Source organism: Pieris brassicae, chromosome 3 (assembly GCF_905147105.1).
Source record: "Pieris brassicae chromosome 3, ilPieBrab1.1, whole genome shotgun sequence".
Classification (NCBI taxonomy): Eukaryota; Metazoa; Arthropoda; class Insecta; order Lepidoptera; family Pieridae; genus Pieris; species Pieris brassicae.
The window spans coordinates 8,697,533-8,720,723 of NC_059667.1; the positions used below are offsets into that span (position 1 = coordinate 8,697,533).

At 31.7% G+C, this 23,191-nt stretch overlaps 3 protein-coding genes across 3 annotated transcripts; all 3 read right to left on the bottom strand.

Annotated features, from left to right (window-relative positions):
- Positions 1-9,173: 9,173 nt before the first annotated feature.
- LOC123707487 (endocuticle structural glycoprotein SgAbd-8-like) lies at positions 9,174-9,884 on the bottom strand. The gene is made up of 2 exons (XM_045657574.1): positions 9,833-9,884; positions 9,174-9,591 (listed from the first exon to the last, which is right to left on the bottom strand). Exons 1-2 carry the CDS (start codon positions 9,842-9,844, stop codon positions 9,220-9,222), a joined length of 384 nt encoding a protein of 127 aa, XP_045513530.1. The 5' UTR covers positions 9,845-9,884; the 3' UTR covers positions 9,174-9,219.
- A 2,793-nt stretch (positions 9,885-12,677) lies between these two features.
- On the bottom strand, positions 12,678-15,266 carry LOC123707486 (endocuticle structural glycoprotein ABD-4-like). Its single transcript, XM_045657573.1, has 4 exons — positions 15,233-15,266; positions 14,565-14,704; positions 13,335-13,455; positions 12,678-12,887 (listed from the first exon to the last, which is right to left on the bottom strand). Exons 1-4 carry the CDS (start codon positions 15,239-15,241, stop codon positions 12,729-12,731), a joined length of 429 nt encoding a protein of 142 aa, XP_045513529.1. The 5' UTR covers positions 15,242-15,266; the 3' UTR covers positions 12,678-12,728.
- Positions 15,267-16,427: 1,161 nt separating this feature from the next.
- LOC123707484 (endocuticle structural glycoprotein SgAbd-2-like) lies at positions 16,428-18,792 on the bottom strand. Its single transcript, XM_045657571.1, has 5 exons — positions 18,760-18,792; positions 17,975-18,228; positions 17,530-17,620; positions 16,939-17,014; positions 16,428-16,774 (listed from the first exon to the last, which is right to left on the bottom strand). The coding sequence occupies exons 2-5, from the start codon at positions 18,226-18,228 to the stop codon at positions 16,497-16,499; spliced, it is 699 nt and encodes a 232-aa protein (XP_045513527.1). The 5' UTR covers positions 18,760-18,792; the 3' UTR covers positions 16,428-16,496.
- Positions 18,793-23,191: the final 4,399 nt, after the last annotated feature.

A 23,191-nucleotide genomic window follows, 5' to 3' on the forward strand; every position in this document is an offset into this window, starting at 1 on the left:
GAGAAGTTTCTTTCGAGTTTAGTGATTACTTGGGTATTGATCTTAAAAATGTCGCAAAAATCCTTTTTGGCTCTGCCGATAATATTAAGTTCATTGAATTTTATAGAAGTTACGACTGTTTGTGGAACACGGAAAATAAAAATTAAGCCAACATTTTTTTTCCGTTTCCGTTTAATTAATTCTTGTCTTAGAAGAGCAAAATTAAAACACCCTCACGCACTGCACTGATAGCAACTGGCACAAAACTTCAAAATACGATTATTGCTTTTGAAATTCTGTTTACACGGACACAATGAACTTTCCATTGCGAGGCAAATCTCGCAAAAGTGGAAGAGCAAGAGGTGTGAATGTTTAGACGGAGAAACTATTTTATATTCTTGCGATAATCGTACATTCGAGACAAGAAATTCTCTCCGTCTAAAGGGGCCTTATGCTTATTATTTGCCAGTTTCTATACAGCCTAGCTTGACTTTCTTGTAAATATTTTAATTTATTAACCGTTTAATGTTGTGTTCTTTTTATGTATATGTCTTGTATGTTATGTAAATGTAAATAGGTATCCCGTTGGAGTAATCTGTAATGGTAGCCTATTTTGTGAATAAATAATTATGAGTTGGAACATTCCGTGATTTGCATTTGATTCAATATCGTTGAGTGTTAGTAATCACGAAAGGCTGATTCCTTTAAACATAAAGGAAATAAATGTATCTTCCTACGCCTTATACAGCCTAAAACAATGATAATTCAGCGACACAAATCTGAAGATACATACAAAATCGGACCCACTGACAATGCCAAACAATACATTTTTAAACCCCTTGAATAAAAGTTTGATAAATTACGATTTCTTTATAAATTGCCAAGATATTAGTGGCAGTGACTATTTGGTAAGAATAAAACGCCTTATACTACTCGAGTGATATTCTAGTAGAATGTTCTAGCCCAGGAAATCGGATTGTCTTTGGCCCAAACAAAATTTAAAAAGCTTATATGACGGATATATATGAATTTATTACAAAAAATAGTACTTTACACGCGAGTTCAGTGAATGACTAGAGTTCTACATTTCAAGATGTTTTCTTCAATAAAATTGCTAGCATTGTTCGTAATACGGCTTTGTTATTTTTATGGACAAGTAACTGAACAGCATTCTGTTAATACGGTCTTGATGAAGTATTTGAGACCCTTGTTGCCTACGGGAACAAGGAATACACAATTGAATTTCTTTACCTCGGATGTAGAATAAGTTACAAAACTTTTGTTTAGTATGCAACATTGAATTAGTTATATATCCCTAGATCTGATGCCGCAACCTTGTGCCACCCAAGGAGCGTTATCAGAAATCAATATAGAAATCCTGATCCGTATACCTAGTCTAGACATAAGTTCCCTTACAAATGAATGATTTTTTTAATGAAGTAATGTAATATTATTCAATTACCTAAATTTTGTCTCAGCAAGAAAATAAAAAATATTATATTCTAAATGGCCACCTTTGGCTTATATAAAGGCCTTTAATCATTGTAGCCGTGTCGTTTATAGCAGGCCATGTCCTCTAAAACTGACTATAATTTAAAGTCTAAAGGATTGAGGTCTATGTTAGATGAGGGGCAGTTTTCAGCTCTTATAAAGTCCGGAACGTTGGTTGCAAGCCAGGCTTGGGTGGTTCGAGCCTTGTGACCAGTTGCAGAATCCTGCTGGAAAGTCTACAGTATATTTTTAAAAAGTATATTGCTGAGAGGTTTCACAACATGATCCAAGACTGTATCTTGATACACTTTGGCTAAAGTTTTCACTTCTTTTTCACAAAATTGTAGTTTTTTGACTCCTTGATGACACACGCCCCACCAAATCATCACTGACGCAGGATGTACACTTTATAATTTTGTTTATTGTGAAGTTCTTCAATCGTGTAAATATACCGACTATGAGCATAGAGTTTCAGATTTCACAATCATAGAATGTAGTCTCATCAAACGAAGTTCATTTTTTTATATTATTATGTTTATTGACAAAGCACAAAAATAATAGATGTAGTCCGGCAAAAAGCCACAGCCCTCTTCTAACCCACGTGAAAACATTGTGAAAAAAAACCAGTGAGTTAGAACATAACGAAATGCTGATTACATTTGTCTATATACCATTTGTGAAATCATGGACCGGATACCACTACATTAGAATAGTTGAGATAATATTAAATTCATGCAATATATATATATTGCATTATATTTAACAAGTTATCTGTTTATTTTCGTAACCAGCAATGTTTGTCGATTTAAGGCCGTGTGAAAAAATAATGTTAGAATTTTATTCAAAATGATTTTAACTTTAATAGTAACTATCTAATCCAAATTCTGTATATTGTATAATGTTTCATTATATTGAAATCGTTAGTAAATTTTTCTGTATACAATTGTGTTTATACTTAAATTTGTTTTAAAATAATGTCAACAGATTTTCAGCGTAATAAAGAAAATACTTTTTATCTTATTCTTGAGATATACAGATAGAATAATTATATACAATATATACTGTCATCCTTACAAACTAGCAACATTACTGCACATTAGATTGTATGTCAATAAACATCAAAACAGCCTCTCCTGACCTCACAATAATGTAATAGGTTTCAGAAGAACTATTTCGAATTTATAAAACATTAATGCAAAGTCATTTAAAAAATGAGTAGACGCCTGCATCAAAACAGCTAGGAGGTTGCTTTTACATGACAATAAAACAGAAAATTAATTAAAAATGTCATAAATTACTGCAAAGTATCAATAACCTTTAACATATACTATAAAGACGAAGCTACAATGAGATATGCTAATATTATGTCTATGATAACGATGCGGCAGTATTGTCGAGTCAATAAATTAAAAAAAAAACTAGAGAATATGTTGGCAACGCTTGGAGGCCTCTAAAACTAGTTTTATTTAAATGTCAACGACTATTATTACCACCTCCAAGGAGGTCGCGGGGTCAAAGAATATCATCTGCAATAGCAAATCATGTGCTTTGAACATTACGTACTGTGACCTAAAATAATATAAACTATTTATCTGTGAAGCTACAAATTATACGCTTTAAATTAGATTGTCTTCAATCTTTGCCATTTTTTTTATAAAATTTACATATGCAATGACTTTTAAAATACATACTTTTAAGCTAAAAGTTGCTAGTTTTTTTTATAAAAGTTACCATCCCATATTCGTACATAAGTTACGCTTTCTCAACCAACTAATCGATTTTGATGAATTTTCATAGCAATAAATTTTTATATTTTATGATATATTCCTACAAAATAAATGAGTATAGAGTTGGGTTACTTACATATAATTTTACGTGTGTATATAATATCATTGTGAGGAAATCGGCAACAGACTTAAAAGTGTCGACGGCATGAGTTAGACACAGAAGTCTATTAGAAAAAACAAATGATCACGAAACGGACCCAGAAGTATGAGGCCAAGACCTAAAAGTTAGTAAGGTTGTTTTCAGTTAGCAGAATTATTAATTGCTTATAAAATAATTAAATAGCTTATATTATAAGATTTGAATAATTATAACCATTATATAATCATCTTACTTTATCTGTTGTTACCCGTTTCTAGATATACCATAGTTTATTTTATTATATTTTATTTCATAAACAAGTTGGGTCACCTTCTGTCTGATGTTGTCGATAATTGAATTTAAGACTCTCTCGTTTTCCATTACCGTACAAGCGAGTGATAGTTGCGCAAATAGACGTAAGTCCATTGGTGGACAACCGGTCGGAGCCCCGACCTCAGGGATGAGACACTGCTTCCTACTTGTGGATAGAAAATTGATAAGTAGAATCGGTTTTTTTTAACTGCCATGATGTACATAACAATTGGTAGAACTAATTAATATATTTATTTGCATTGCATTCGCTCTTTATCTAAAAAGTGTGTTGCCATTGAAATTATTATGATCTGCATACAACTGCCTACTACCTAATATTGAAATCGTAATGGTATCGTACACAGATGTAACCTAGTTACCTTTACAAAATTAATGATTAAAAACACATTTGCGTAATAACAGTTACGACATCTAATGCTTACAAAAAAGTATTTTTAACGAGAGGAATAAATAATTGGTGATTTAGTTTATTTTATCAAATTGTAGTCGTTAATTTTTAAAGCCTTATTTTCATTGTTCTAATTGAGCGAAGTTACGAGTACCTATACACGAGTGTTATACATCGTCTAGGGCTATTTGTACCACTTTATTGTAAAAATAAAAATAGGATTGTAAATAAAAGAATTAAGTTTTATAGAAGTTATTTAAGTTAAGTATAAAAGTATATACAAAAGTATTTAAAATAATATCACTGTAGTTCGAACATACCCTTCTGGAGCCTCAAACTTTTGCTGACAATATTAACTATAGCTTTCGTTAGTTATGCCCGGTAGAACAAATAACCATTACGATTGATGCTAAACTGTGGCGTAATGCTTACTCGTTTGTAATTGGCTAACTCCAAGTTTAGTTACTTATTGTTGTGGCTGAGGTGGTGCGGTGGCAAGGTAAGCCAAAGCGCGCTGAATGTCAGCTGGGATTGGGGGTGGTGTGGGAAGATGGGCACCCTGGGGTTGATATCCGTTCTCGTCAGCGACGTAGGTCAATTGGATGTTGCTTCCATCATCGCTTGGGTACTGCACCTGTCCCTGAATTTGGAGAGCTGGCTCCTCCCCACCGATGTTTCTAAGCTGACCGTTCGCATCAGCCACTATTCCGTTTCCGGTTTCGAAGGAGTACTGGAAGGAGCCATCTACGCTGATGTCGCTTTTCTGGCTCAGAATCGGGATGGGCTCTTGTCCTTGGGGAGCCGCGAGAGCGACAGCCAGGAGGGATAAGACGATCTGTGAAAAGAAACTACTTTTTAGAAAGCACTACTACTCGCATAGATGATGTAATCCATGAGTCACATAAAAATATTGTAGATTTTTTTTCAATATTCTCTATAGGTCGACACATAAGGTCACAAAGCTAAGCACAGCCACTTACAAAGGATTTCATGGTACTGAAATGTCGGTGAAGGCACAAGACAATGTTGGTCTAACTGTATATTTCGGTATATATACGGGTGGATCACGATGCCACTTACCACCACTGGGTGGTATTGCACCATACGCCCCGTCAAAATAAATTCATTTGAATATGAGCGAACGTTTGAATGATTTTTAGAAGTCAATCAATTTGAAATCTTAATTATAATGACGTATTACATATGCATTTATGTTAATTTTACAAGTTATTTAAAACTTAGCTATTAACTTCAGTACATTTATACAAAGTATTAACTTTTTATGGTAAAAGCCGATTACTAGCAGTAACGAGAATCGTAAATATCAGTATTATATATATATTAATTTCAATCATCACTCCTAGTTTAAACAAAAAAAAAATTTTCAGTACAAGAAAAACTGATGTTACGCTGTTATTATTTTTCACTATCAATAATCTGAATTGGTTTTTTTACGCTTATTTAAGATCAATTTTTTGTTATATAATACTAGTATGAAGTAATATAAGAGTATGCGCTAAAATAGTATATGCTTATGTATATAGCTAATACTTATAGTATTCATGATATTTCAAGCGATTAGGATATTAAACAAAGTATGAAATACTGAATGCAGCGCCATCTGCCATACTGATTTGTGAATCTAAACCATCCAGGGCGCGATCCAAACGCATAGAAAAAAAATATTAACATCTGTACATCCGTTTAAGAGGAGTTTTTATTATATATATAAAGATATTTTTTGTCCAACAACAATATATTTATATTTAGACGAATATAAGTTGTTTTTAAGTAGCAATAAAATGTGTTTGTAGTTTAAGGTAGTATGTAAAATATATATTAAAATCATTGTTTGCTAGAAATTAATAAATTATTATGTAATATTTAAGATTTTACTGCCACGCACATTTATGGTTTAAATGTTTGGTTGTTATTTCTATGGAATTTACTTACAGGACTCTCTATAAAAACAGTTTTCTCCATAGCCATACTTCTTAAACCAATTAAGGTGACCGTAAAAGGCAAATGTTTTTCAAGGTTAAAATGAAAAAACTGCAAACGTGTCCATTATTTTACTAATTGGCAACGGTTTTTGAAAAAAATGCAAAATAAAAAATATTATTTTTATAGAAACTTGCATGCACTACAATGAGATAATTTAGTGTAAATTTAAGCGACAGTTACACTTAAATCTACACTAACAAATACTCTATATAAGCATAAGTAATTACATTTGTATGGGGTATGTTTTTCATAACTTATATTTTTAAACTTAGAACAGTGGTTTAAATTTGGAAAGTCAATATTTATATAATCGGTAGACAAATGTCATTTGAACTTTCAATTTGACCTTTTGGCACAATAGACATCCAAACAAAGTATTTGCATTTAAACTTATCACTGGTGTTACCAATATACATTTTGGTATCGCAGTCAAAAATAAAATTATTAAATAAATTATGAATTTGGGCCGTTTGTCGTGCTGAATGTCAGCTGGTGACTGGAGTTGGGAAAAATGTCCCTGGGTATGGAATACTATTCCGTATTTATTAGTGAATTAAAATTTAAATATGGAACTAAAGTGTATTGTGCATACAATACACTTTAGTTCCATATATATATATATATATATATATATATCTTTTTTATTAGACAAATTAATTTTGAATTTATCAAAATTTGTTTTTTTAGATTTTCTAATACTAGGCCCTTTCTAGGTAGGTACCTGTAGTACAACTATTAACAGACAGGCAAGTTTTAGGTTCCTGTACCTATCAACTTTAAACAACTATTGTTTTACTGGATATCAAAGCTTGGATTGCGTCGACAATTAAGCTAAATCAATCGCTGTTTAGAATCCTTGTTCTGTACTTTTTATGCCAACTACACAATGACACTAATTATTTATTTCCAACACACAAATATTTACAATATTCATAATTTACATACAAATAATAACAATTAAAAATTATTAAATATAAAATTAAAACAAATTTAAAATGTTTGGTCCCTGTGCGTATCGCTGGCAGCATTTCCTCGCTCTATTGCGTTACTTATTCGTTGAGCGAGGAAAGCACCAGCTCTGGGGTCACCCGTACTATCTACGAGCCAACTTAAATCTTTAATTAGCACTTGAACCCCACAGCCTAAGAGTCTCTACTCCAAAGGAAACAAAATCGAATAATATTCGTTTTTCTACTAAAGCACACGTGAAATACGTGTCAATAGTGTCATCCAATTGTCGAGGGCTGTCTGATTTACCATATAATAAAAAGGAGAAGGCCAAAGTTATTTGCATAACATTAGAACGAACGAATTTGTTTGATACTTAAACGGGCCCCCCGTTCTATCTACTTATAATAAGATAGCCAATTCAAGTCGAATTGCCATCAATTTTTTATTGAGTAATTATGAACGCAACGTATAACAACGTTTAATTTACAATCATCTTGAGCATCAAGGTAATATTTATAATTATTATAAGGTCAAAAGTTGAGAAGTTAGTTTTTAAATGCCTTTGTATATTTGCAATATTTGTGAACTTCAAAATACATGATGTAGTTCTTATACTTAATTGAAACCAAAAGCCGGAATAACGTTGTCTGTTAGAAAGATGTCTGAAAGACCAACAAGAAAAAAGAATCACGTCCCCATATTTTATTATTATTAATTCCTTGTCTTTGTCTTGTCCTGTCGTGTATTGGTCTTTATTGGTTATAGTTGAGGTCGGAATGGGAGTGTGTTTTAGAGACTTGTGTTGTCTATTGTTATTGTTGTTAAACGTTGTATGTAAAAATACAAAAATTATAATAAGTTTGGTCCCTTTAGCAGTTCGCTATATAGCGAACTTTAACACTTATTACACATTGCGTTGTACGTATAATGTACGAGTATGTACTATGTGTTAACGTTGAAGTATGGTTCGGAAACTTAAAAAATCCCCATAGTAGTAACGCTAAATTTTAATATAACAACACTCCCAAAATAGAATTAAAAAGCATTCGATTTAAAAATAATAAAACCAAGATTTTTACATAAATAATAATAAAATGTAAATTTTATATTAGGTTATAAAAGAACTGTTTTTGGACATAGTAATTCAGTGACAACTCTATTTTTGACCTCACATTTCTCTATCTGTTTTATTTATAATTCTTTGTAAGGTTAAATCATCAATCTGACACATTAACCCTTAACCATTTAGAGCAAGTTTCCATTGGTTACTTAAAATAAACCCATTGCTGCATAGCTAGGAATCGAACGTACGACCTCAAAGTGGAGATTCAAACGATTGTAGAATAGATATGTCTACTTGTGAAATCATGTCAATAATAACGAGGATTTTATTTAAATATTATTTCATATGACTGGAAATTAATATATTATATTTTTTTGATGTAAATATTTTAACTATATACGAACTAATACTTTTTTTTTACTCTTTTCAATTTTTACTCTATTAATATTTCTATGTACTTAGGTTAAGAAAATTGCATACAATATATTTGTTTAATTAAAAAATTCGATTACTTTATTTGTGTTAATTTTGTTTTCAAGAAATATAATAAATTCCACTACAATTCAAATTTTAAACTTGAATTAATATTGAAGACCTAATGAAGTTTTCTTACTTGTTATTTTTTTTGCCGGGAATCGACCTATAAAAAAGTAAAGCTCCGTTTAGCAAGGCCCCCAGTTCAGTAAAGTGTAACATTAGAAGCATTTCATATATATTTCTTTTTTGACGTTCATATGTGCACTATGTGTTACCTATATGAATAAATTATTTTGAATTTTAGTAAATAGCTTTAGTTTGTAATACAAATGATAACAAATTTTTATTACATATAAATGAATATAGATAAAATATTAAAGTCATAACAATAAGATAAGTGATATCAAAAGTTTCCTTGTAACACAACACTTATACTTACATACGTTTTTTAACACAGAAGAAGAAAAAATTTGCTGAAATAATAAATGTCAAGAGGCCATTTAAACCTCCATGAGGTTTTTGGTTGGGTCCTTGATAATTTTGTACAAACATTAATTTAAATTGTTATTTAATTTTACTGGAGACAGGACGATGTTTGGTAGAGCTGAATAAAATGCATAATATACTTAATATTATATTATACAAAAAAAACTAAATTTTAATGACTTTAAGCGTTCTCAGGCTGTGGAGGAGCTGTGGCAATATAGGCTAAAGCTCTCTGGATAGCTTCGGGTACTGGTGGTGCAGTGGGGAGGTGGTCACCTCGGGGCTGGAATCCATTCTCGTCAGCGGTGTAAGTCAACTGGATGTTTCCATTTTCTCCTGGGTACTGGAACTGTCCTTGAACCTCCAAAGCTTCAACATCACCAACCTTCTTCAGGGATCCCTTTTGGTCAGCGCTGATACCATTTCCAGTTTCAAATGCATACTGATATGAGCCATCACCGTTAATTTCACTGTCTTGTCTGAGGATGGGAATTGGCTCAGTTGGGGCTTGAGGGGCTGCCGCGGCCGCAGCGACGAGCAAGGCGAAAATTACCTGAAATATAACATTGTTAATAAACTTCAATCCTGAAGGGGTTTTTAACAGCTGACCAAGTTGTTTTTCTAATCCTAGTGTCTACCGTTACCAATAGCGGTTAAACTTCGAGATCAAATATTCAAATTACAATGAAACAAACTTTAGCGCCCAAATTATGGTATTTTAATCACATTTAGAGACACAAAATAACTATTTTCACAACACTAGCGAACTCCATAACGTACAACACAACACTTACAAAAGACCTCATTGTATGTATGACTGGTTGTCAATGTATGATTTAAGTACAATGTATCGATGCTGTGATGTCCCGATTTGAGTATTTATAGTATATGTTACCACCTCCCGGCATTCCTAATTTCGTAATACATTGCGCAAAATCTATGAAATAAGTAAACAAATGCATTACCTCGAATGTTATCGCCAACGTAATTGTCAACAAAGAATTTACCATTTCAGTTGACCTCAACGTACATGCAGTTTTGAAGTATCAAAATACAATTTGCCTTGACTCCGTAAGGATATTGATTGAGGAGACTATTTCTTATGATTTAGAAAGTTCTGGAATTTAATTAAATTATATTATACTATTAAAAATTTGTTCAATTCGTTCCTACGTGAAGACAAGTAAACAGAATATTAAAGCTCACTGTAACATACACTATCAAAATTTGGGTATATTCATAATTGTACAAATATATTCATAATTGTGAAAACGCATTCTTGTATTACTGAATATACTATATATATTACTATATATTACTAAATATTACTAATATTTATCCTTAAACGCCTAATAATATCACTTTAGGAAGTGAAGTAACGACAGTGAAATAATAAATAAATCATTCTCTTGATTGTATTAGCCATCCTCAGAAAATCTTATGAGGTATATATATTATTTAAAGTAATTATAGTAATTTCATTAATATTATAACTTATATATTTATAATTTTATTATTAATAATTAAATTATATTTTATTATTATTAATTTTCAAAATTACAAGAAATTTCACCTGTGTAGAGTCATTAATAACAAAATAAAAAAGCAAAATTAAACATGACTCCCGTATGTAAAATTAAAGCAGTAAGACCTTAGTATGGCCCTTATATGTCAGCGCAAAGACTCCTTAAAATCGAAAATTCTTTTATATAAATTCAACATTAAAGTAATATAATATTTTCAAGATAGAAAGTCTATATGATGTATTGACGCCTTGCAAGCCCCGGGCAGAACCGTGATTGTGTATTGTTCCGATAAAAGATTACAACACATGATTGAAAATGTATCTGCTAAAATCATGTTGGATGTAACATTATGTAATTCCATAATCATTTATGTATAGTTCTTACAACAAAAGATTTCATAGATGTTATGTAAATAATTGTGGGCCGCTGAGTACTGGGTTATCTGCCAGTTATTTAGTTAAGTATTGCGATATGTACACTAAAAATGATTAAATATGTTTACGAAAGGATGCTTTTTTGTCGAATTCCACCAACAGAAAGGAATTGACAGATTGTTTTTTTTTTATTTATAAATTCCCTCGGAATTTATATAAACTAGCGGACCCGACAGACGCTGTATACGTCTTAAATACAAAAGATTCAAACATAAAATAATTTTACCATACTCGGTCCAGCCGATTAGGAGTTTAAAAAAAGCGTAGAAGATTCATATACAAATTTACTTGATTGATGTCATACTTCCATTTAAATTTTAACTATAGATTTTAATATTCACAATTTATTTTTACTGTTATTTTCCTTAAAAGGCCGGTAACGCACCCGCGAGCCCTCTGGCATTTAGAGAGTCCCTGGGTGGCGGGGCGGTATCACTTAACATCAAGTGAGCTTCCTGCTCGTTTGCCCTATAAGTAAAATCAAAAGTAGACAAATTGTTGTTATGAATAGGATTAGTAAGGCTTTGTAGTTAATAATTCGAAATTTGAATTTGGAATCTTTCTGACGCATATTTCTGGGATTTCATTTGAAAATGTTTGTTTTAAAATGTTACATTTGGTTTTTTTTCGCCATGTATATATGTTATTTTTAATGCATTCACGTTTTACTAATCACACGTTGAGATTAAAAATAGCATATATAGCATGGTAGATTTACACTAACAATACATAATAACTTATTCTAGAAGGAAATTCCTGTTAAAGTACTTAGAGCTTTCCTTAAGATAATAATCATTTCTCGGAATCAGAATATGAAGATGTATGCTGATGTCAATGCGGTGGTCTGGCGACCTTGACACGGCGGGGAAAGTGAACTGACGGCTCGTTGAGCAACGCAGGTCGCCAGATGACGAGCATAGAGTGTAGAATTAACACCTTTTGGCTCGTCTCGTTTGTCTGTGGATTTCGATGCTTTTTTGTATGTTATTTTAAAAATAGTTCTTTATTCAAATCAGGCCTTTATACTTTAATGTACTATCTTAATTTTTAGTATATATTGAGCGTTGATGTTTTTAGTTCCTCCTGAATATTGTACCTACTATTTAGGCTATTGTAAGATGATTTCAAAGTATGCAAAAACGTGGCCCAAAGCTAATTCAATATAATATCTTATTATAATGGCTATTGTTATATGTTTGTAGTTAAAGTAAAAATATTATTATTATAATTCTCGAATCATTGTGGTTTCGTCACTATTTAAAACAATTTTTTTGTTTCCTAATCGTAAAATTAATTTTACATAATTCAATTACTTACTATGAATAACTTAGCATTTTTGGCGTAGGCGGTAAAAAATTAATAACCGATGTTCGTAAGATAAACATCAAAAAACCTTCGTTGAGCAATACTAATAATATTAGATGACCTTAACTGCGAAACCTATCGAAGCTGCCTTCAATATCTCTTCTGTGTTTGTTTTTTTTTATTTCCACATCTTTTGTATTAAAATATGAAAATATATATTTTTTTTATTTTTACATTTAAGCTGGTAATACTAACTGTTTAGGAGTAGGTAGGTCTCTCTATGTCTCTACATATGGAAGACATTTAGACATAGCTATCAAATAAAACCACGTTAATAATGCATTAAAAATGTATTCCTTATTATTCATAAATATGTCTACAGTAAAAACATATAACAGATAAATTCTGTTTAAATAAATTGCCAATTAAATTCTTATTCTATTAAGTTCTTGACCCGGGGTGGGGAGTGTGGCGAGATGGTCTAAAGCTCTTTGGATTTCCACTGGGATTGGTGGTGGTGTCGGTAAATGGGCACCGCGTGGTTGGAAACCATTTTCATCGGCTACGTATTGTAGTTGAATAATCTGTAAAATATTATGAATACTGAATTATAATGTACAAATCGTAAAAGAACATTTTGCAACTTTTTTGGTGATTTTCAAACTACGTGTGAATAATATCACAAGATCTGATAGGCGTTCACCTGCACCTAGTATACAATTTCACACAAAATAAATTTCCAGAGAAAATATTAACTTTCATAGTAAATAAATGGCGTGTATTTACTACGTAATAATAACATATAAAATGCAATTTCATTTGAAAACCACGTTAAAAGTACAAATAAGTTTAGAAGTTCGATACTAAACTTCAAATATTAATTTATAATATAATTAACTCGAGATATGTCTCATAAAAGTAAATGTTGTAGCATTATTTTTACATTTTCTCATCAATAAGGAAGAAATTTATATTTTTACACTAATATGCTACGAGTAAGTTTATAGCAATAATACAACACTACAACTTACTTGTCCATCAGGCGCTGTATATTGATACTGCCCCTGCGCAGACAGAATTTCTTGTTCAGGTATACCAGCATTTTTTATTACTCCCTCTTCTTCAGCTGCAATACCATTAGCTGTTTCATAACTGCGAAACAGAGTGGGTTAAGAATTAAAAAAAAATATAAATATATTCATAAAGTGTTGTATTTCACTGTGCGTATAATAGATGATATATATATATTACTATTAAAATCTGTTTAGTTAAATTCCTACTCCAAGGTTTGCCTGTTAGAAATCACATTAAGCAATAAAGCCGACCATATGATGCGCAAAAAATACTTATAGAGTACCTTTTCTTTCTTATGTACAACAATATAAAATCTCCATTGAAATCATTAGAAGTCTTTGATCTTTATATAAAACTATGTTTGTGAAGTGAAACTTCTTTATCGGCGTTGGAAAAAAAATTACCTTCACATTTTTCCGCTACGCGTCATCTTTTTCTTGTCCCTACCACGGTTGATTAGAAAAGATTCGAAGACATTAATAACAAAAATATATAATTATCATAACAATGCTTGTAATAATTATATTACAATTAATGAAATTCTGTAATAATCTTAGTAGTAATATGATAAAATGAAATAATTGTATTATTTGTTTTCATGTCTATGATAATAAAAGCCTTTTGTTAAACTTTATCTAATTTAACTCTATTTAACCAATTTCTGTAAAGTTGCATACAATTGATCATCTTTCTAAAAATAAGGTCATAAAGAAGGTTCACTTCTTACGTGTGTACACTAGTACACGCACACATTTTTACTTCTATTGACTGAATCCGAAACTTATCCTATATTAGTTTCGTTTTACTATAGAAAAATTGTAGTAATATTGACTTAAATTTTGGAACGCAGAATATACATACATACATGTATATACCGTAACCTTTAGTTTGGCGAGCTCAAGCTTCTAGGAATAGTCCTCAGATATTGCATCCTACCTACAGAGCCTACAAGCTACCATCAAAGTGCTCACGACCTCTTGTACACGCAAGCAACTTTGAATCCCATACTACTAGAGGCGGTGAAAAATAATTTTACATACAAAATCGCACTGACTACGAACTGGTGCCCTATGGCTTAGGTATCTCTAATGGTGTAATTTCTAGTACAGCATACATATGCTGGACACATTTTAGCTTAACTTTAAACTTAATTTCATATATAAAATAAATAGTACTATAATACTTACTTCCATCTATAAGAGCCATCGGGATTTATTATCTGTTCCTGCCTTAATATGGGAATAGGTTCTGTTGTGTACACTTGCTGTTGATAATAAACATCTCTCACATCAGCCGCTACCACGCCTAGCGCCAGTATTGTTAGTAACTGCAAACAAAACATCAGAGCTTAGAACTGAAGATGCTAAATAACATGATGGAGCTCATGATTCTTAATAAAGGAAGTAATAAATAGACTGCTGCTATATATACAATCAAAATCGATGTATATAATAAATAATGTATACATAGCCAAATACAATATTTTCCTACGAAGTATAGTAACTTTCAGCCAGGGGTTGAAAGGTCTGGGCCTCAGATTTCTGTATCTGTTTCATGATCATTTGTCAAACGACTTTTTGGGTCTAAAGCAAGCCGGTTTCCCCATCATGTTTTCCTACACCGTTCGAGCGAATATTATGTGACGGAAAGTCATTGGTGAATAACCGGGGATCGAACCAACGATCTCAAGGATGAGAGTCGCCCGCTGAAGCCACTAGGCCAACACTGCTCATATGCTCTCTGCTGCTCTCAACAATATATCGCTATCTCAAACGATTGTGAAACAATGTGAAATATGAAAGCTCATTTATGAATATATTATTATGAATGCAGTAATAAAATAAGCAATACTTACGAAAAACATCTTAAATCCAGACGATCCTTAGAGATGCAAGTAAAGAATGGTGCATTTCAGATCGCAGGCCGTATTTATATGTATTTTTTGTTGCAATTGCCACGTATGCAAAATTCATATTTTATGGTCGGCAGTCAACAAAGGATAGGTTTTGAGGGGCGTCCCTTGAAAGCTGTTACGTGATGACATTATTCGAACCTGCCTTGACACTGCTTTCTGAATTTTAAAGTCAATAGGATCTTCTAAATAAAATAATTATTCTCAATGTCTATTCAGAGTTAAAGATTAAATAATGTATATTTTATTAGGATCATTTTTTAAATTAGAAACACGAAATAATTTCACACTTAAATGTGACTTTTTCTGTCTAGAGAAAGATAGAGCTTAATAGCAATTTAAAATCAGTTTTTTCTATTATTGTAATAATTAAAGTAAAGAAAATAATAATACACTTTACAAGTATACTTTCCTTTATTAATGGTAAACATGTAAAACAATCCCTTAAATAATATAAATACATATTTTTATTCGAAATTATACAGTACTTACTTACTTATAATAAATTTAGCTAAATAATTCGTTAGCTACAATTTGTCAACGTACGAGTGAACTAGCATATATCCGAATACCTATATATCAAAGAGTCTCTCAGTTTAATATTTAAAGATTAATTTCCTAAAGCAGTGGATAACACGTAGTGTGTGTTTAGATTATTTATGTTGGATATATGTGATAAAATATGCCTTTTTATATGGTAACAACAGAAATTATTTTACGTTGTTTATTTTGTATTCTATGTATAACATAAATATACTTTATCGTTCATATCTTATCAAACCAGTTGCAGTATGACACACTTCAACAAGGTTTAAAAGAAAATTTATTATACTGCCCATATCTTGCCTCATCAAACCTTCGGGTATCGCCTTTAAATTGATTTTTGACTTTTATTACTTGTCAGTCATATAAATCCTTATAATTGAAAGCTTATTATAAATGCTTCCAGAATAAAAAATTAAGTCAAAAGATCTGCGTATTTTAGAATGCAGAAGTGTTTAGTACGATACGATATTGTATTTTTTTTATATATTATAAGAATTTTAATGGTTCCAGAGAGAACAAATATATGAATGAAGTTATGTCCTATGGAATGAGGACATATGAAACGTAATATTAAAAATCACATAACATAAAATTCAACACTACCACCATTTTATTTACACTTTTACAATAATTTGTACATACTTTTTTTAAGTGTAATATTTTATACTGTTTTCTTGATATCTTTAACATTGCGGTACGGATTGTAGAGGTTGTATCGGGCAGCAAAAGGCCTTGCGGGATTGTATTGATTGAAGTTGTGTGGGCTTTGATAGTTGTTAAAACTATTGTAACGTGGGTCGTAGTTAAAGCGATTCTGTCTAGGGTCGTAAATATGGTTGTAGCCATTGCCAAGCAACCCAGGTGCCACGCCGTTGCCTAGCAGCGCTGGGGCCACGCCTTTGCCATCAGCGGGAATGTGCACACCGGCTGTTCTAAAACCTGTATAAACGTAAATATATATAGTAAATAACGAAGATTTTCATCATTCATACATTAAGCAAAGCGAACATACAAAGCAGCTTTAAAGGCTATTCCGATTTTGTGATCACCAAGGAACTTAACATGTTTAGCTGGCATTAACTGAAGACTTTTATAATAATTACCATTTTCATCAGCAACATAACTGACTTGAATGGGCGTTCCCTCTGGAGAAGTGTAGGCATAACTGCCTTCAACAACCTGAAACAAAAATAATTGTATTCTTCGAAATCCTACAGAAATGGTTAAATTAGAGACAAGTCTATTTGACCTGCGAGAATCAAAAAACATTTAAGAATTATAAGATACCAATCAAAGGTTTTGAACATATATTGAAATTTATTATAAAAAATGTTTTGTTCAAAACGTATTATTTTCAAAAAGTCACATTTTTTTATATAGACCTGGACAGACCACATATCCACCTGATTTTTAATGAGATGTGACCTATTGGAAGGCCCGTCCATGTCTATTTAACCACCTCTTAAATAAACCCATATTAAACTGTCTATAGAAGATGTAAAGAGGCAAAGACTCCTTTGCTGTTGAAGAAATTAAGATTAGCGCAGTGCGGCATCTGAACTCCTGAGCATCTGTGCTTTGAGATAAGTGTTGTTTAAAAGGAGGTGACGGAATCGGGTTGTTTAGTTCCATTGAGCATACTCCGGAGTCTAATTAAAAGCTGATGACCTATGCTGTACGGGATGACATATTACCTGTGTTCCTTGTGGTGATCCAGTATTGTCAATATAGGCATCTTTCAAAAATCCACTTTCTTGGGCTTGCTTTCCGTCTCCCGTAGCATAACTTAAAATATAGTATAAAACGTCATATAAAATAAATAATTGATCTATGTAGTATCGATTATAATTATATAATATAATAATTATATATATTATTATAATTATTAGTAATTTATTGTATTATCTAAAATGTATACACAATTATATTTAGAATGTGTATGAGTATTGGCAGATTGTATCATGCCATATATATAATTATAAATAAATAAAAATATTTTTATTTTATTTCAAGGTTATATATAATATCAAATAAACATAATTTCAACTTTCAATATTATCGTGATTTCAGGTATCGTATACTTTAAACTAAAAAAAATGTTTCAAATGTTTTTTTTTATATGTATATGTATGTTATCACCTGTATGAGTAACTTCCATCTGGGCCACGGTTGCTGGAATAACTAATTATAGGTACATTTGGACTAGCTGTATTGTAACAACTCCTGTATCCATTATATCCAGAAAACGCTGGGTTACCAGCAAAATTGGGGTTCACAAATGCAGAGGAAGTTGGGACAGTTGGGGCCGCTTGTACAGCCGCGGTAGTTGCTGGTGCTGGGTCACATAAGACCACTTGAAGACTTAGTCCGACGCATACTGCTAATCCTAACATCTGAGAAAAGAGGTTTCCTGATTGTCCATTATCTAGGTCTTGAAACCTAGTCTGGAGAACTAACGAGAAAGCTATACATAGCCATTTCACATAAATAAGCTGGGGAATAGAAAAGTCTAAAATCCGTCCTTTCTTGTAATTATCAATCTAGATTGTTATATTGATAACATGGCAAAATAAATAGACGAAAATTTATTAATTTGTTAATTCTTTGTCATTGATTGCAAAATTGATTTAATCCTAAATAATTATTATTAAAATACATTGTTATTTATTCAATAGGATTAAGTTATTATAAAAAATCCTCCCCGTAAAAGATGTCTAAATAAATTAATTGAACACAGTGAAGCGAAACTGTGAAAAAAAAGTGAAACTATTTTTACCAAAATTATTTAACCCCATCTTGTCCCAGTTAATTTTAGTCAGATATTTATTTAAAACCTAGTTAACAATTTAAAACAGGATGTATTAAAATTCAACGAAGCAAAAAGCTAAAATAATTATAACAAAAACTTCAAACAATATTCATACCTTAAGATTTTTGGAGCACTTGTTCTTGTTGTTTCGGCTTTGTTAATGCAACACTTCGCTAGAAATATTATATTTATACAGGCTGGGTTGCAATTTTTTGCTATTTAGTTCAATTTTACATAATTTTTACACGTAATTGTGTATGTTAAATTGTTTTTATCGTCAAATATTTAGTAATAATTGGGTACACTATACATAGATATACAACCATCAGAATCGTTCGTTTCTTAATTGAGTATTGGCAGATTGTACTTAAGCCAGTAAGGTAATTACTAGAAGACTAAAAAGCTTAGGATATGTTTTCTTAAATAAGTCTCCCTAATCGGGCATTAAAATTTGTAACTTAATTAATTATTTAAAAAATATTATGATAAAGCGTTTATTACTGAAAGCTAGATACAATCATATAGAATTTAATTTAATAAACATAATTTTTCATTAGGCAATCAGCGTTTCCTGTAACTATAGGTATTTAATGTTAATTATAATTGTACAGCCGCGGTAGTTGCTGGTGCTGGGTCACATAAGACCACTTGAAGACTTAGTCCGACGCATACTGCTAATCCTAACATCTGAGAAAAGAGGTTTCCTGATTGTCCATTATCTAGGTCTTGAAACCTAGTCTGGAGAATAGTAATAATAACCTAGTTTTATAATAACCTAGTCCATTATAAACATTCTCCATTCTTGAAAAAATGGCTTAAATTTTATTAGTTGAGGTTTGTGAAAAGTCTTTCATTATTAATTTCTTACAATATTCCTAATAATTATTTTTATGGACCTGATGTATAAGTTAGCACACCGAAACAACTAAAAGAATGTTAAGAAAAACTTAAAAAGTAGATGGAATAGATCAATTTACGCATATGATTCACAGACCTTATTTTATTTGAGAAACGATTGTAAAGCAAGCGAAACGTCGGAAAAATTTCAAATTATGTAAAATAATTATAAGTTTATAATAATACATAGCTTCAATCCGGTAAAAAAGTTTTTTTAAAAAAGACAAAATAGGCTAACCTAACACATTTTTTTTCGGAAATTATCAGGTATGCTAATAACCCTAATACAGCTCTATAATAATCTTCAGCTCTTTAATCTATAACATAGTATATACGAGCACACCGCTGCCTAAGATTCTGGTCTGTCGAATGCACTCATTCTAAAGTCTAAAGCTTCATTACCCAAGTTACTGACACACCCCAAAGAATGTACTTCCATGGAGGATCCATGCGAAGGGATAGTTCAGCAACTTCAAGTATGAAATACACTTTTGTAGCCTGCGACAGATGGGTCCACATACCTTATAATAAAAGGACATATATGTCAATAGTCTCTGCCATGTTCGGGAAGACGTAAAAATAGGTTTATGAGAAAAAAAAGCTATCTTGTAAGTGAGAACAAAGAAGAATATTGAAGTGTAATCGTAAATCGCAGTGTTGGCCTAGTGGCTTCAGAATGCGACTCTTATCTCTGTGGTCGTAGGTTCGATCCCCGGCTTATAATGGACTTTCGTTCTATGTGCGCATTTAACATTCGCTCGAAGTTTGAAGGAAAAACGTCTTCAGGAAACCAGTTTACCTTATCCATTAAGTGGACGGTGTGTGTCAAGCACAGGAGGCTGTTCACCTACTTATCTATCTGATTGAAATATTGATATGATCATGAAACAGATACAAATCTGAGGTCCTAAACCTAACGATGTCGTAACGCCACTTTTTTATTTCTATCGTATAGCGCATTACTGCACCAGTTTTCACACAGCCTATGAATGAGCGAAAGAAATTGTTTTCCTAAACGTGAAATAAATATATAGTAGAATAAACACTGAAAACAAAACTGTGTCAGTGATTAATAATCACGCACAACCGCACCAATACATTGAAGATCTAAAAAAGTAATTATTCATTTCATAGTTGTAAAAAATCTCATTAATCTGGCATTTGGACACAGATACAAATCTAATTGTCAATTAAAGCCCACGATTGCATCAGTAATCTTAATTCTAACACAGTGCCTACTTGTTGGTATATATAACGGAAATTAACATCGCTTTGTAATTGAGTTGTTATTAACCTAAAAACACACAACCTACAATTTTGTTGTTATACAACAAGGGCCAAATGGGTAGGAAGCTCATCTCATGTTAAGTGATGCCATGGACACTCTCAATGCCAGAGGGTCCGCGAGAGTGTTGCCGGCTCTCGAAGGTCCCTAAGTCGAATTAGTTCGGAAATACTTCTATGGAGATGTGGTGTTCATGAAATTTATTGGATACATTATTAATTTAAGTTTGAGAGATATAATTATGATAACGACGCACGACGCAACGACAGTTCGCAAGTCAAGGGCGTAGAACGGGCAACAAGAACTGGCGCTCTCTGCCCGTCTTAAGGGTCATAGAAATTGTTTGTAAGGCAGAGGAGCCATAAATCTTTGAACTGGAGCATATCAATCCTAAGGATTAGGATCATTTAAATAATCGTCAAATTTATAAAAAGCTTTATTGATTAATTTACGTTTGTCGAGAGTTTTGAATTTATTCAATAATAATTCTCTAATATAATCGTACATGAGCTGAGAAAATAAATTTATTTATTATATAAAATTAACTGGCTACCAAGCACAGATCTACGTGTGTGTTAATAAGTTATAAACAAATGAATTAATGAAGAATACGTTTGAAATTATTTCCTTCAAAATGTTTATCTTAATTTTATTTATGTAAATAAATTTAAAAAGTTTGGTCCCAGTCGCAGTGCCTTTGTTACTTGCAGCATTTTCTCGTTGTTGTACTATGTTTATTCGTTAAGTGATGAAAGCACTAGCTCCGGGGTCACTGGTACTAACTACCAAGCGCGAACTTAAATCTTTAATTAGCGCCTGTACACTTCAACCCAATTAAAGTTGGAAGAAAGACTTTTATATTTGGTGTTTATACGCTTGGTGGCGCCTTCTCTATGGTAGGTATGGAGGACATATGGGCAAGCAAATTCTGATGGCCATACGAAGCGTTTCAGGGTCCAAAAGAAGGATAAGCACTAAGCCACTGACCGACTTGCCGAAATCCCGCAGCCTTGCGCGATCTGTAATTGTGGTACTCATAATTTTTAAAATAAAAAGTCATTTATGTTTAATTTACTGAAAAGGTATTAGCAATATTTCGTATTTTTACAAGGCGTAGATTTCTATAAAACGTATTGGGCCAAAAGTTATTTTAAAACTCGTTAAAGAGTTATCTTAACGTTTGCTATTTTTTTACTTCAGGCGTTTACGGTGCGCTCGGATTTTTCTTTTAATTTTATTAATTTAATTTGATAAACATATAATTATCTAATAATATACACAACAATTATTATTTAGTAATAAGTTTACCGACGTCAAATACGTTTTTGATATACGGGATTTATACATAGCTAAGTCTTGTACGGCTTAAGGAACTTCGTCTATAATACTTTTCATGAGGAGACTATATGACACAGCTGGCTTCGAGAATTATACTAATATAGTATGCTTTATTATCATCTAATTAGCTAGCTATTGCCTAAGCTGTGATCATACGCGTACAAACAGAAAGTAGTGACCCTAACTTTCAAAATTTCATCTAATCGTGAAACTTATAAACGAGTAAATGTCAAAAAAGATTAGTAATCTCGAATTTTTATGTTTCGCCTACTCAACTGGCCGTAAGCTTATTTTTTTATTATGTAGAGAAGACTACAACCTTACTTATAATATTTAGAATAGTGTTGTTACAGTCAGGCATGCGACTTTGCACTCGTGGCTGATGTGTTCGAATAACTGTTCACCAATTGTTTTGAGCTTTATAAATTATACTTGCTAATAAAGCAAAACATTTTATGTATTTATTTTCACTTATATACACACAAAAAAATATATTTTTAAAGGCTAATTAACGGACATATAACTTATAAGCGATTTCTTCCTGGCAATATGAAACGCAAAAAATATGGAGAAATGTAAAGCCAGGACAAAACTCACTGCGGTTTACTGTTTACGCAAGAATTTGTCAATTAATGCTTCATATAAAAAGATTTTAATTTATTATAAATTCCTATAGTAGTAACTAACAAAAAATGTCATTTGTAATCTATGTCAAATTAATCGAATATTTAAAATCATCGAAATATAATATATTATGATAATTAATGTCTGAAGGTTAGAAAAAATACGTTGACCTTTCACCTTCTCGTATAGTGTTAATATTTAACTATCTTAAATATGTTTGAGCAATTAAATATTTGGTCGTCGTAACATTTACGTCAGACTTATATCTAATGATGATCCTATTTTGCTGTTTATATAACCTAGCCTGATGGTTAAGCACACAGGTGTGGTCAAATCTTGAAGGAGTGCATCAGGTACAGACGACTAAACCAATAAACAAAAATTTGGAAGCCTCAAATAAAAT